At 39.0% G+C, this 16,153-nt stretch overlaps 1 protein-coding gene across 1 annotated transcript in view; it reads left to right on the top strand.

Moving 5' to 3' along the window:
- Window positions 1-1,192: 1,192 nt before the first annotated feature.
- LOC150081691 (cytochrome P450 4C1-like) overlaps window positions 1,193-16,153 on the top strand; it is a 52,177-nt gene continuing 37,216 nt past the window's right edge. Inside the window, exons 1-2 of the mRNA XM_090380288.1 lie at window positions 1,193-1,477; window positions 15,993-16,108. Of these exons, the coding sequence (XP_090236414.1) occupies window positions 1,231-1,477; window positions 15,993-16,108 (363 nt within the window). The 5' untranslated portion in view covers window positions 1,193-1,230. The remainder of the gene's footprint in view (window positions 1,478-15,992; window positions 16,109-16,153) is intronic.

Below are 16,153 nucleotides of genomic sequence, written 5' to 3' on the forward strand. Positions count from 1 at the left end.
GAGGCAAACTCTTGAAAGAATTTGCTCATAAACTGTGCGACCACAGTACTAACTGAATCAAGCTCTTCTTTTCTTCCAATGGTCAGCATGAACTGGAAAACAAGATCGAGAGAGAGAGAGAGAGGGGGGGGGGGGCTAATCATAGGAAATGGGAAGCTCAGTGCATTACAAAAATGGTTTCCTTTTATGCACATCTACAATGCTTCTCTTGGTTGGTTTCAACATTATGAAATCCTGCTGAAAACTCTGAAACTCTGCAGTGAAATTACAAATCGTTTTTGAAAATTTTGTTTCTTCTCTGTTTTGTCATATACGGTGAAATTTGTAATCTGTAAATGTTTGGACATGAAATGAATACGGAAAACTGTATTAGAAGTGCCATACAGAGGTATAAAATAGCATAATTATTTTAAAGGCAGTCAAGCGAATGCTTATATCCGTATGTGTATACAAAAGTGTGCTCACGGGCCGGTTAGCATGTCCTGCTGCTGAGAAACCAGAATAATTCATGAAAAAATCTGTCTAACTACGCTCTCGATTGAAGAGGGCTTTAGAAATTTCTCCTTGTCTGAGCGGATAGCAGTGGACCGTCCTCCCCATACCACCTTGAAGAAGCCCTCTTGACTGATATTCAAGCCATTGATATAACTTTTCTCAGAAGCTGTCCCCACAAGAAATTATTTGAGAAAAGGTTTCGGAAACAAACAGTAACACGTTTCAAATTACAGATACTTACAGAATCCTTTTCCTTAATGAAATGGGAAAAGTCTTTATAGAGAAATCTTTTTCGGTAGGTAGAGCAAAGGTTGATTCAAAGCGTTCCGCTTTCATTTAACTGGAGAAAAAATTAAAACCGCACTCATCGAACGTAGTGCTAGAATATTCAACAGCTGGTTAGGCAGTCCTGATTCACAATCATGGTTTTTAACAATTAGGAACACTTTGCATCCTACAAAAGCACTGTAATATGACACTTACTCTGGCTCTTTCAAGAAGCGCAGAAAAAAAAAATCAAGAGGGAAAGAGAGAATTCATTTGTGAATGACCGCTCGAGTACTTTTCGAAAGTGAGTTTGCGTGAGCGTGCCATTGCGTAACGCTAACGTTGCGGAACACCTTGGTAGGAGGCGGAGCATCGTGGTGAATATGACTAACAGCACGTGGAGCTAGCAAAATGCTTCACACGGAAGACGTTCATTCATCTCGGGCATAGAGAACATCGCTGTATACAATGAATCGCAACAATCTCTTGCTTCCTGTTTCTCTAGAAACTACTTTGTCAGCAGTTTCCCTCAGACAGTTTTGGTGGGTCCTGGTCATCTTGCCCTTTGCTGTACTCGCCGCATTCGCTTATAGGAGGTGGATGAAATTTTTTAATATGGTGCAGAGTCTTCCTGGAAATTTGTGTAACACTCCTTGTTTAATCTACGCTGTAGCGAAATCTTTCTACGCGATGGATTCTCTTGATCCTAATGAATGTAAGTACTTTGGTTACTTGAGGGATAAATATCACGTATATGCATAATATGAAACTTTCTAAAACTACAGTGGGAAGTATGAGATTTTAAATTCGGTAGAAGATAAATTAAATGAACTTAAGATGACTATAAAAAAAAACGTTTGGTTGTTTTGTGCATTTTTTTAATTTATGACATAAAACGGTAGGAATGCACGAAAGGCACGTTCTAGTTTTTCACCCAGTATAGCATGATTTTCTTTGTGTTTTAAGTCTTACGACGTATTAACGGGATTTCGCATAGCGCGCCCGCACAACATGTAAATTGGTTGATCAACACACAAACACACACACACACACACCTATACACAAGACATGATAAAGACTACTGGCATATTAGGTGGAGTGGAACACTAAGCTTAAACAAAAACAGGCATAAACTGACACCAATATATCTGTTGATTTTGTTGCAATCTAAATGAAAAATCAGGAGCAATTCGTTTAAAAGTATGAAATTCAACATCCTTGTTACAGTACATTAGTTTTACGTACAAAAAATTTTATTATTATCATTTATTTTTTGATGTAAATGCTGTAGATGATAACTAGACAAATAAGCAGCAACAGAATCAATCAAATTCAAAAATCTGATCTAAAAGTGGTGGATTTAATATTAATTATAGGACAACAATGTGTGTTTATCACACTGAACAAAGTACCCATACACTATCCTCCAGAAGGTATTTCACATTATTCTGAAAGTAGCAAATATACAAGAGGCAAATGCATACAATGATATGGATAGCTTTCCATTAGGAACGTCTCCAACGGTGAATTCATGCGTGGCGTCTGACGCTACAGTCACCAAATAAAGCTATCTCTCTCTACATGACAGCAGAGCCTGACTCTACAGCATTCAGTAAACCAGTATTCAGAAGGTAGAACTGGTCGAAGAAGTTGTTGTAGGGTTTTAGGCACTTCAGCAACTTAGGTTATATTGCGCCACAAATGTCTGTAAATTGCGTGTGTTCTGTGGTTTATTTGCTGTTTGCTGGATGAAAAACAAGTTTCCAGAAGAAAATACATGCTGTCCTCATCTGAAACCGACTAACTCAGCCGCGTTGTGAAAACGGCCAATAGAAATTCCTCGAGGTGGGGAAGACGGTGATTATACTGAATATGCTACCCATGAGACCACCAAAGAAGTGGGTACCAGATTAGCGAGAAGCGATATCGAACATGGCTTCCTTCGTCCAACCGCAACTTCGTTATAAATGGTGATGGATATTTATATGGCATTGTCTCCTCTATATCAAGAGTGGGCCAACCACTAAAAATCATCACATAAACACCCTATGCTGGTCTTCTGTTGTTGACCACAAGGCGAGAGGAAGATCAAAACGTGCTGCCCAGCGGAACAGACATGCCCCAGTGGAGAAACTGAAGACACAGTTCAACATGGGGATGACACCACCCATTCCAAAGTATAGCATGCGCTAGACACTAGCATGGTTTGACTATCGGAATCGACAGTCCACTCAAGTATTACTGACGACCCTTCACATGAAAATGAGCCCATGGCAAGTACAGGAGCGGAGCCATTGAACACTAACGTTACTGGCTGTCTAGTTCAAAGAATGGCAGCTGCACCATGCGGACGGACGAATACGAATGTGGCGTAACAACTTTGTAGCAGAAAGAGGAATGTACATTCTGGAAGGGACAGCATAACGGTGTGGTACACGTTTTGATGGCACATCCTACAGGAATCCTGATACATATCTATCAGCACTTCTCTCGACTCGATTACAGGCCCATCATTTCTGGCATGTGCAACTGTTTATGAAGATCCCCTTCCGAGACCATCAAGGCAACAAGACAACAATCTGTGTCACAGGGCAGGAACTGAATTTAGGCTGTTTCTGCAAACATTTTAACGAAAAACAACCGATCTCAGTCCAATTTTACACGACTGAAAGTCGTAGAACAGGTCGTTCATGCCTGAATCTAGTAGCATCGAATACTAAGAAACTGAGGTGCACTGTGGTCGACATGAATTACCATGGATCACCATCAGTCAATTTGAGTCACAGTAAGGCGCTTATAACATTCCAAAGAGGTTCGCTTGTCTTTGCCATGTTAGTTTTTGGCGCTGTCTGTTAACAGTAGGACCATTTCAGAATTCTGGAGGTAATCGTCCTCGCCTCAGCACAGTGGTTATAATCACCGTCTTCTTCGCACCGGTTGGAAAACGTCCTGGTTCGAATCCCGCCAATGACGCAAGAAACTTTAATGGGCTTTTTTCATTCTGTAGCTAAGATAGTCGGTATAAGGTGAGGGTATTGGGTTTTTCGCTCGGCAAACCGAACAGAGGACACAATCTGTGGGAATAATACACATATGGGGGGGTTGAGGTTCTTTCTGAATAACCTAATATGACTTTTTTTTTCCCGAAGGTGAATAATAAAACGTGAATAGTTTTTTCCGAATTGAATAAAAAAATAAAATAAAACTGATGGCTGATGTTGTAAAATATGTAAGTTACAACAGTAAACCGACATTCCGGTAGACCATGAATATTGCGAATCCTGAGAGAGGCAGTTACGACATCTTCTAAGGTAATCTAAACACTTGACATGGAGTTCTAGGTCCGGAAACGATTATTCATAAGTGCCCTTCCATCGTGGAACTCGGAAACAATGAAAAGAGAATCATGAAACATCGAATCGCGATGCGCAGTGTTTAATGTGATGGCCGAATTTCGGTTTGTAGAGTGCAAGAAAAAATATGCCTACCTAACGAATATTGCAAAAAGTCTCACAATGCAGTGAGGCTACTATTAGTTAAAAGTCGTCGTCGTAGTAGGGTTTTAGGAGCTTCGGCGAATAAGGCCATATTGCTCCGTGTATATTGTCTGTAAACTGCGTGTGTTCCAAGTACGTTGGACGATAACCTTGAATTTCCAGGAGAAAAAACAATGCTACCCTTGCTTGAGAGCAACTAACTCAGTCACGTTGTGAAAAAGGCCCATAAAAATTCTTCCTGTCATCCACTGGACTCGAACTCGGGTCTTTTCAATCCTGTGTGGTGATGACTGCGATCCTACCAACTGTGCTAACCACGAGGGCTTGGATAAAAGTGTTGTACTACCGAAACCCTCACTGCTGTGTTTAGACCAGTTCTCTGGAAGTAGAGGTTTGACGTTGCCGCTCGATAATGATCACACACTCCCACGAAGCAAACCTTATACGAATCTGGTTTGAGGAAGACAAATTATTCGGACTGGAGGCCTAGAGTGCTGATATGAATCCCACAGGCCACGTTTTGCGAGATGGAATGCCAAAGATGAGTGATGGACCAGTGCGGCCAACTTTGACTGTCTACACTGAAGGACAAATGGATTCAACTTCCAGCTGACAGCTTTCGAAAACTGATCGAAAGTCCCTCACGAAAGTTCAATGTTGTCACTCCGATCAAAAGCGGACTCTTTGTTGTTAATTTCTTTAATACAAATCCGCATTACTACGCTGCTCGACGAAATTAACGATAATACTTTATAAAACCGTTATTTCGTTCGATTCTTGCAGGCATTGTTTTTGTATATAGTGATAGGGAATTCAAATTTTTAATTGAGGTAGCTAGGTAGCTCTAACGTATAATTGTATAAACAGTAATATGCTTCACTGTTTCTATTAGATAGCGTGGTATTGACATTTAATTAAATTAAATTTATTTATCTTATTAATTTAAAATATCATGCCCCAAACTAGAGCAGCAAAGCAAGGGGCACAAAGTGGCAGGAGTGCTGTGACTCGGGGGAGAACTGAGGGGGACTATTCTCCAACGCATCACAGCCTAAAAAAATGTGTAACTTGTGAAATGTTTGCCGAACTATCTGGAACGGAATATGATATTACCATGGGGGATGTCTTTGTGTGTGCGCGATGTAAGGAGTGTAAGGAAATCAGGCGAACAACTCAGCGTTGTTATGGGCCTATATGAGAGTTTGAAGGACAGGGTGGATGCCCTCGAAAGATCTAAATTGAGGGGCCCGGAACAGAAGTTAGTTTAACTTCTGTTCCAGGTAAAATAATAGAGTCGCTGGTTAAAGATGCATTGCAGGATCATCTAGACAAGACTGCAGCAATAATTCAGACACAGCATGGGTTTGTTAAGGGAAAGTCTTGTCTGACAAATTTGATAGGATATTATGATGTGGTTACAAAGGAACTGGATGCAAAAAATAATTTTGATATCATATATTTGGATTTCAGGAAAGCTTTTGACACTGTTACGCATGGAAGACTATTGTACAAATTGGAGCAGAATGGTATTAAGGGTAAGTTGCTACAATGGATAAAAGGATGGTTAAGTGCGAGAAGACAGAGGGTGGTAATCAATGGGTGTTGCTCTTCTTGGACTGATGTTATTAGTGAAACTCCCACAGGGTTCGGTGTTAGGTCCACTGTTGTTTTGTATATTTATCAATGATATTGATGAAGGTATATCAGGCTTAATGTCGAAGTTTGCAGATGATACAAAGCTTGGCAGGGTTGTTAATGACAGTAATGGCAGTGTGCTACTGCAACAGGATCTAGATAATTTGGGCAGATGGGCTAAGAAGTGGCAACTGAAGTTTAACCTTGACAAATGCAAAGTACTGCATATGGGTAGAAGTAACCCCAGAGAAACGTACCAACTGTGTGGTACTACACTTAAGGTGGTAGAAATGAAAAAGACCTGGGAGTAATTGTGCAGGCAGATATGAAGTTTTCTGAGCAATGCAGACAGGCTGCCAGGGCAGGTCATGGGGTTTTGTCAATGATATATAGGAATTTTGCTAGCAGGGAGAAGGAGGTTATTGTCCCTCTGTATAAGGCAATGGTCAGGCCACGCCTTGAGTACTGCGTACAGGTCTGGAGGCCTCATTTTAGGAAGGATGTAGATTTACTTGAGCGTGTACAGAGAAGGGCAACAAGATTGGTGAGGGGAATGAAGGGATCCTCTTATCAAGAGAGGCTTAAGTTCTGCAGATTGCAGTGGCTGGAGACTAGGCACCTGCGCGGTGATCTGATTGAGGTATATAAGGCCTTGAATGGGTTGAGCACGCTGAATTCTGATGGGATCCTTCCACTTGTTCAGATTACGAACCTAAGGGGGCATAAATTCAAATTAAGAAAAGACAGATGTAGAATAGATGTGCGGAAATTTGCCTTTAGCCAGCGGGTGGTTAATTGCTGGAACAAACTTCCATCTGTCGTTGTGGAAGTTGATAGGTTGAATAAATTTAAGGAGGAACTGGACAGACAGACTGGATAAATTTAAGGAGGAACTGAACCTACCTCCACGAAGGTAGGTTCCACTGAGGGAATGGTGTGATTTTTTTTTTTTTTTTTTTTTTTTTTTTGGCTGATGCTGCATAAGCTCATACATTTGCTTTCTTGCATCACATGCCACGACTACTACTACTACATGGTCCTTTTTGCATTATTAATATGCATTAAAAGAAATGTTTCACAATTTATTTATTATTTATTATTTCATAATAAATCTGTAAGGAGTATTATCTCATCAAGATCAAACATATGCAATGTAGATTACACGGATTTTCCCCTGTGCAGTATGCAAACTAGCGAGGGATCGCATCACAACGTTGTTGTCTTTACAATATTAAATTTTACAGTTATGCTGATATTCTGTAAACAGACAACACGCATGTTTTTAAGATACAGAATCTGATGAGTGGTTTGAAAATTTTCCTCCACGAAGGTAGGTTCCACTGACATTGTAACATTTTCAAAACTACTCATAAAATGTGTGTAGTAGACAGGCTTAGCAAAAATTAATGATATATAAATAAACTAAATGTTTACAGAGAAACCCAGAACATAAACTTTAGCTAGTTTGGAAGGGTTCCTGTATTTTCTTTTGACGCACAGCAATTCACGGTGTATTTATTCAGAATATCAGTTGTGCTCGCGGGGTACATGCTTCGCAAGCTGTTGAAGTTCGTGTTGAAGATCTTGTAACGAAGGAGAACTATACCAGCATCAGTGCTTCTTCCCCTGCTTGGGTAAAGCACAATAAAAGAGATGTCTGGTTCAGGGCGATAAGTATGGAGATGGGGGATTAGCGGTGCAACCCACCTCCCCTAAACTCAAGACTGAAATGTACGACAGACTTGTTAATCCAACAGTCATAATCTCTTCCCTTTTAATAAGTGAAAACTCCTCAACCATTTCGAATAGTCAAAATCCTTTCCTCTAAATTTCTCGTACAGGTCCTGATCTGGTCTGTCCATTTTGTTCGCAATAAATTTGAATTTAAATAGCTTCTAGAGGAATTTGAAACAGAATTCTTTGAGAAAGTGTGGGGGGGGGGGTTTCGCTAATATTTTATTAATCCAACGAATAATCCAGTATTCCAAATATAGAAATTTCTCATAAGACGAAATTGGTGATACGTAGAGAGCTAAAGAGGTAAGGAATCTATTTATAATGTACCTCTTTCCACTTTTGTGTTATGCAAACCGCAAGTTTTTGCTTTTGGATCATTAAGACTGAAAGATTTTTTCTTGCATTTGTGAAATAGTGAGTAATATTAAGCTAATCCCAGAGAACTCATGAGCCTTACGAAATCTTCCTTTATTAATGACACCTTCAAGGACGATGTGTAATCACTTAATGTCCTTTTTATTAGTGAAGGCCATTTGGGCTGTCGCAGACAGGCTCAAAATGAGTCCATTTTATCTAAGGAAATTAATTCAGAACTTTTCTCAGACAAATAAATAAATAAATTTTCTGTTTATACTCCGGGACTACCACACGGTCAGTGGAGTTCACATTATAGAGAGAGAGAATATAAGAAACAGAACCGTATTTAGCAGTCACGGGCTGGAACCCGGTCACTCAAAGCTGAGAAGTTTCTTACTCTGAGGATATTTATTACGCATTTCTCCAGAATAAAAGGGATGGTTGAATATTAGTTTTCTCATAAACTAACCCAATTTCTTCTTTAGGAACATGCGATCCTAAATAATGATTCCACGAGGCTGGTCAGTGAATCTCTGTTTAACGCTTGAGCGCAGATTGACACAGGTACGCATTTTTTTTTTTTTTTTTTTTTTTAATTTTCCGAACAAAAATGATTTCGACCCCACGGCTGAAACTAACTAACTTGGCCACGGTGCAAAAAATCCTATGAATGTTCTTCGCTTCACTAACGGGATTCGCACCTAGGCACGAAATGGAAGTGGCATATAATTACAACTAATCATAGGCATTAGGAATAACAGGAGAGTTATTGTAGAGAATCTCTCAAAGGTCATTGTTAAATATTCAGCAGAACTGTTCTAAGATAATCTTATTACACTACTGCTATTACTACAGGACCAAAGTAATGAACAGTTTTCTAATTAGAAAAAACTTATTCATCTCAAATATTAATCAGTTGAAAATATTTGCTATTACCCTAGATATATTCCCTATACGTCAGAAAATGATAAGATATACAGCTTTAAAATAACAACTTTTACAAATCAAGTCCTTTTTCCAGTTGACAATCATACCAGTGCAAATACCCTTTTTTACTTTAAGGAAGAGACATTTAAAAAGACAAAGGTTGTCGTTTTTTGCTGAACACCCCTGTTACACTTTGTCAAAGGGAGTAGTTCTGCAGTTTAGAGAAACAGCTGACCTAAAATTCACCAAAGAATTCTTCATAAAGGTTAAGAAATAAATTTTCACGCCCATAAAAAAAAAAAAAAGGATAGCCCATTAAGCCCGAAGTCGACTCAAGAACGCACCCAAAAAGTAAAACCAAAACAAATAAATTTTCTGTTTGCACTTCGGGAAAGACACATGGTCAGACGAAAATGGCGGAAGGTTTTCGTTATTGAGTGTTAGATTTCAGACTGTTAAAGTTGGATTTTATATAAATAAATGCAAACTTAAATTAGCGTATAAATTTTTGAAGTGCAACGTTTTAGGAAATATAGAGTCTCCTTAGCTGTACATATTTCAAGTATGAAAGAAAATAACATTAAAAAAGAACATTATCTCCGGAAAACAATCAGGAAAAGATGTATATCAGTTAATATCGTACACTGCATGGCCACTTTACTAGGAACACAGAGACTTGGGCTATATCAGAAGTTCCAAACTTTTTATACTCGAGCCCTCTTAAAATATATCATTAAATTCCTGCTGCCCATTTTCCAGTGCAAGTTCAAATAAACAAATATGACATAAAATTTAGCTATTGTATAAAATGGTATATAAAATATGCGCACTTTTATAAATTAATATATACTTAAACGTTTAATATCAAAGGTTAAAATAAAATACTAGTCACACCTGGATTAGGGAGATGGTTTGTCTATATTTCGTTGAAAAAAAACAAAAAAAAAAACAGCTTCATAAAAACAACACGCACCCCCCCCCCCATGGTGCGCGTGTTCGCACACTTTGGGAACCTCTGGCTATATACAAGAATCTATGCAAAAAATATAACTCAAAATCAAAAAGGTTACATGGTGTGTAGTTTGTGCACAAAAGAAATATAAAGCTACTCTACCACAACAAGTGCCAAAATGTTACTGGCAATAGAGGGCGGATAGGATCTCATGGACTTTCTCAAGGAAGTATGATTGCCAGTGCGTGTTTGGCAGGTACTCGGCAGAGAAGGCAGCTGCACTTGTCGGATGCTTAAAGACTAGCATCATTCAACTTCTTAATAAATGGAAATAAAAGGTACGAAAAAACCGTGAACATACTTCACCTTACAATTTCCGCGACTAGGGAAGAAATTGTAAGGTGAAGGAAGGAGATGCTCGGCCTGGAGTGGTTGATCAAATGTTCCATCCGTCAATTAACTGTTTCGTCGTCAAACAACGCAACCATTACCTTTACGTTTAATGATACAAACATCAAGCTTAAACCATTAACCTAAAAAAAATGGACATGGAATTTGAAGGCAACTGCGGAAGGAGCTACTGATCTCCGACAGCTACCACAAAATACCATCATTTCTCCTACATCACCTTGTTACCAAGGTGATGCAATAGAGATGGACGTAGGAAAACTGGAGGCAATTCACCATATCCTCCTTCGACTGTATAGTTGTTTCGCTACTTGTCACTCGTTTGGAGAGGTCTGTGTTGAGTCCTTTTCATAGACTGGAGTAATTTCTAAAGGTTTCTTCAATCGGGGTTTTAGATTAGCCAATCTCAAGCGGAGGGAGTAGGGTTCACCCACGAGTTATTGCCGGTTTTTCATCCAGCACAACATGCAAATCGACCCGTGAACAAACCCAACTGTACAGCATAATACACATGGCCCAACATGGACCAAGTCGCTGATATGCCTAAACCCTACAGAGGGTTTTAGGCGTATCAGCGACTGGTAACGGATTTGGCTCGATGAGTCTCGATTTACCTTTTCAATGTACATCGGGATCCATCGTATTCGTCAGCACAATCCTCTGCCTACATCACGCCATGAATTGAGGAAATTTTGTTACATAAATGGTTCTATATTCTTGAGTCGCATTTCAAAACCTTCATGGCGAGACTAAACACTGAGCGAGTAGAGAACGCATATGGAAACAAATTACAAATAACCTGATAGCAACTGAATAAATAATTTAACCAAAACACAGGTAACATTACAACTGAGGTTTAAAATTTCTAATGATTTGTTCCTCCTCTAATATGTTATCAGTGTACTGAAAGTAAACCCTGCTGACACTCGTTATCCAAGGGCGAAACTATGTCTCGAAATGAATAAGATAAAAAAGAGGGGAGAAATGAATTAAAGCACAAAAAAAGGAAGGCATGTTTAGAATACTTAACAATTAAAACTTGCATTTAAAATCTAAAAAATTAAAAATATGAAGATTTTCTCACTAGAAGCCACTGCTCCTAAAAGATGGTAAAGAATGATTACGCCATCCAAGAGAGTCCAGGCTACTTCGGGAAATGGTAATTGTTTTGCAGATGCTGGAATTTTTCTTTTACTTAACGTTGAAGAAAAGCGATGTTTAATAGCTATTGACATCGTATTGAACTGAGCCCTTGCTCTGGAAGAAAAACAACGCCGACATCCTGGAATTCCGAAGCATGAAATGCCTTTGCGTTTATATTTATTATTCATTGCAGTATTCGCCATGCCTTGGTTCGCACAGGTAGCATGACTGCTTTAGATGCTGCTGGTCAGCACTGTTATGTTACGATAAGCAAAAGACAAAGATTGCCTTTCCATTATCCTGGAGTTGTGGATCTTCGTTCGGGCAGAACACTTATAATGACGAATTGGGGAGATTGTAGGATGAAGCAGGTAAACAAACCAGGAAGATGTTGCGCTATGATCATTCAAAGAAGCTTCTGGCCATCAAATCTTTGACTATTGATGCGAGGTCGGCGTTGGTGAAGTCAGGGATTCAATTAAAATCTCAACAAGCATTGTTGTGGGTCGAAGACGGCTGAGAATTCAACGTTTGCTGATAGTGGAATGCTTAGGTACTGAAGGATACTGATTCAAACTAAGAAGACTAATAGTGCATTTGGCATTGCCAAAATGTGCTGTTCCTTGAAAAGTGATGTATGATTCGATGCATTCCCAGGACTCAGGCAGTTATCATTGGTATAGATGATCTCACCACTCTCTCTCTCTCTCTCTCTCTCTCTCTCTCTCTCTCTCTCTACTATCTTCATCGAACAGCCTCCTTCCCAAAAGTAAACTGGTAATGGAACTAATCAAGAACCAGAAATATTAGTCGAGTCAATGGTGCCGATAGTAGGTTTGCTTTAGAGATTGATTTGTATACAGCTGTTTTTTAAACATACACATTACCTTTGTTTAGGCCAGCATGCTTTACTCCCAGTTTACTTATTTTAAAGTATTTTTAAATCTGTTTATTCGTGAAAGTCATACAGTCTTTAAGCAAGACTTTCAGCAAGCTGGTTGTGGCTACAGTACGTAATGCGTACTATAATCACAGTATTGTACGTAATTTTGAAAGTGAGAATTAAGGAACACGTGTGAAAATTAAATAGCTAGTTTAGCTATTTAGTTTCTTGATCGTAAGGAAAGTTCATTTTACATACTATTTATAGTTTAGTTTAATTACAAAAGCTACCATTTACAGTGTTTACACTCGTGATTAACTAAACGTATATATGTATAGAGAGAGACGATATATGCAGATCCTGTATCCATATGCCTGCAGGCCGTTGCCAGCCCACTGTAGGTTAATGTTCTTTGTAATGTCAAATAGAAAAGGAACACGTCTTATTGTGTGTGTGTGTGTGTGTGTGTGTGTGTGTGTGTGTGTGTGTGTGTGTGTGTGTAGGACGATTCTACTACCATGCAACTATCATGTTCGTGCGATTGTAGGGAAAAGTCTTTCGTATTCGCTTTCACTTTTCGTGTGTGATGAGGACAAGAGATGGTTCTGGGAGCATTCAATTTTTTTCGGATATAAGTTGAGTGAGGGTTCCGATATTACGGCCTGCGATAACTTGATCCAGGGAATGACATTTAGGTTTGTGTACACGATGCATTTAGAGATTTTATATATTTTATATTTGGCTCTTTTAGAAAGATTTCTTGAGCCATCTCAAATTTCATTAGAATCGGAATAGAAATCGGGCAATTATTATTTTTTCCCTACATATAAAACAGGCTATGCCAAATATATCAGTTAAAGCGATGAATATTTTGATTATTGAGGTCGGCTGACCGAAGGAATGAATGTGAAATATGGTTGATACGCAAAAACGAAATGTTCTCATTTTTTGATTCACGCATAAAAGTTGTATCTTTTCTACTCGTTTTTTGTTATGAGTTAACTAAATACATAAATTCACAAATTATTATAATTATTTCATAAATTATTATTCATGAAATCATGAATTTGCTTTTTATATTAATCGCAGCAGAAACGTTGACTATGTGTTATATTTCCATTGTTATTAAAATCCAAGAAGAAATACGTAAACTGCATTAAGAAAGCGTTGACAATATACTATGATTGTTTCATTTATTAAAACATATAACCTGAAATACGTGTTGCATTTCACGCGCAATTGATTAAGTAGTATTACAAAACGCCGAGTGAATATTACGTTGGAAGGTATGCTCAGTGGAGCGAAAACAATTACTCTTATATATTATTTGTTAATCAATTAGTAATCAATTCGTAACCAGATAACTTGTTATTAACTTTTCATATTAATCACAGAAAATTTAAAAAAATCAATTAATTTAAGGAATAAAAATCTAACACGCATGAAATTTAACGCGCTATACACTGAAAGGACAGAATTCTTGATATATCTGATTCCAGGGCAACGCGACACTGTCACCTCTCTCTCTCTCTCGCTAGTGGACAAACCCACCTCTTGGCCGGTATATGGGTACACTGCATTCACGTAGAGGGTAATTCGATGTCAATATGGATAAATGTCGTGAGTTAACCGACTTTGAAAGAGGGATGATAGTGGGTGCCCGACACATGGATTACTCTATCGCGGAGGTGGTACAGAAATTGCACCATCCCTGTTCGACAGTATCAAGAAGGTATCGACAGTATCAAGTTATTCCGGAAATAGCATATCGGGAATATGCCATTTCCGGAATAACATTTCATCGTGGACAGCGCTGTAGGCGGAGAAAGGTGGTGGATGAACGTAGCCGTCGACGACTGTCTCGCATTGTTTCAGCCAACCCGAGACCGATAGTGGCACAAATCACCGCCGACTTTCAACGAGAGAGGTGCCAGAAACGTCTCCACCAAGACCACGAGGCTATCATTAGCCGCAATATGTTATGGAAGCCGCCAACCCACCAGAGTCCCATTGCTAACACCAGGACACAGGACTCTACGTCTCAGCTAGGCGAAAGAACATCGGCACTGGACCTTGGATGATTGGAGACGGGTCTCCTGGTCCGATGAGTCCCGTTTCCAGTTTAGAGCGGATCGGAGGGTGCGTATCTGGCAGAAACCGCACGAAGTTATGCACTTGTCATGTCAACAAGGAACTGTTCAGGCAGGTGAACGGTCAGTAATGGTCTGGGCAGGTTCAAGCGACGGAATTATGGAACACGTTGGGACCTCTGGTACGTATCTCTGAACGGTCCAGGTACGTGTTCATCTTTGTAGACCATCTGCATCTCTTCATGTCTCATCGTGCACTCACAGGGCAATGGACTCTTCCAGCAGAGCCGCGGCGACTAGAACATGGTTCGAAGAGCATTCCGCAGATTTTACCACCATGGAATGGCCTCCCCGTTCACCGGACATGAATCCTGTGCAGCACCTTTGGGATGTTGTGGAAATGTCCGATCGAGATTCGGAACCTCCACCCAGGAAAGCGACGAAATTATGGACAGCGGTGCAGCAAGTATGGATGGAAATACCTGCGGAACGCTTTCGTGAAGTAGTGGACTCAATGCCGTCGTTGTATGACTGCCGTTATCTGAGCGAAAAGTGGCTCTACCCGTTACTAGGTAGGTATCCTATGATTTCTGTCCACTCAATGTACATTAACTAACTTATTTTACGTGTCGTCTCCAAGTATGGAGGCAGCATACTTGGAGACCTAAAATCTCCAATATCACGAAGAAGGATAGTTGGGCACGTATTATTTTTTCAACAAATTATCACCTCTGATGTTTACCAAGGCACCATAATGCAGATTGTTGCACTGATAAAGGAAAATGAAAGAGACATCTGGCTCCATACAGTACGCTTAACTACTGAAACGTTGCAAATGTTTTTTGGGATCGAATGATATCACAAGATTTTGGCCACATATGTCTCCTGATTTAACATCCCCATTCTTCTTTTCATGGAGGCTATTAAAGTAAAAATCTTAAGAGAGCAATCCAAGAAGCACTCAGCAGCTCAAAAAAATTATTATTGCTAGCAACATTTTTAATGATTATAGTATTCTTTTAATGATTAATGAATTCATGCTAGCAACGAATTAATGATTAACGCTAGCAATATCTAAGCATTGCTAACAACAAAGGGAACTTCCAGCATTGTTTATAATCTAAGACTTGTTAATTATTCTGATAATAAATTACATTTTCCTTTGATGAACTCGTAGTACTAGCATCCTAGTAACAAATAACACTAAAACTAGGTTGGGAGGGATGACAAAAGATAAATGGATTATTATTTTATTTATTCATGTTTTGTTATTACACTTGACACAAAAAGCAGAAATCTTTCTGGAATGATAGTAATGTATCCACATAATTAGAATGACGCATTGGCACGCTATATAGTTGCTATTCAATCATGCAGTAATAGCTGAAGATACACAATAAAACCAGCAATACTAATCACACAGTGATAAAGTGCGTTGCCAGATGTATGGAAAAAATAATCATAAAATTATAAATTTAAATGATAAATAATGATAAATGATAAAGTATCGTAAAAGTATCTCCTTCTCTTGATTTATTCATTCAATTCCTTTTCAAGAAACACTTAACTAGAATGTCATTAAAGTACTCTTTATTGTTCAGTGTTTTTACAGATGTTATCAGGAGTACCCATCGTTATGGGTAAAACTCACAAAGTGTATCGCCTTTGGGTTGGTCCTCATCCTATCGTACTTTGCTATAACCCGGAAGCTTTTGAGGTAAGGCCGAAAAAAGATTCAACGTTAATTAAAATTAACTAAATA

This window comes from Mastigoproctus giganteus, chromosome 8 (assembly GCF_048544385.1).
Source record: "Mastigoproctus giganteus isolate SK-2022 chromosome 8, ASM4854438v1, whole genome shotgun sequence".
NCBI lineage: Eukaryota > Metazoa > Arthropoda > Arachnida > Uropygi > Thelyphonidae > Mastigoproctus > Mastigoproctus giganteus.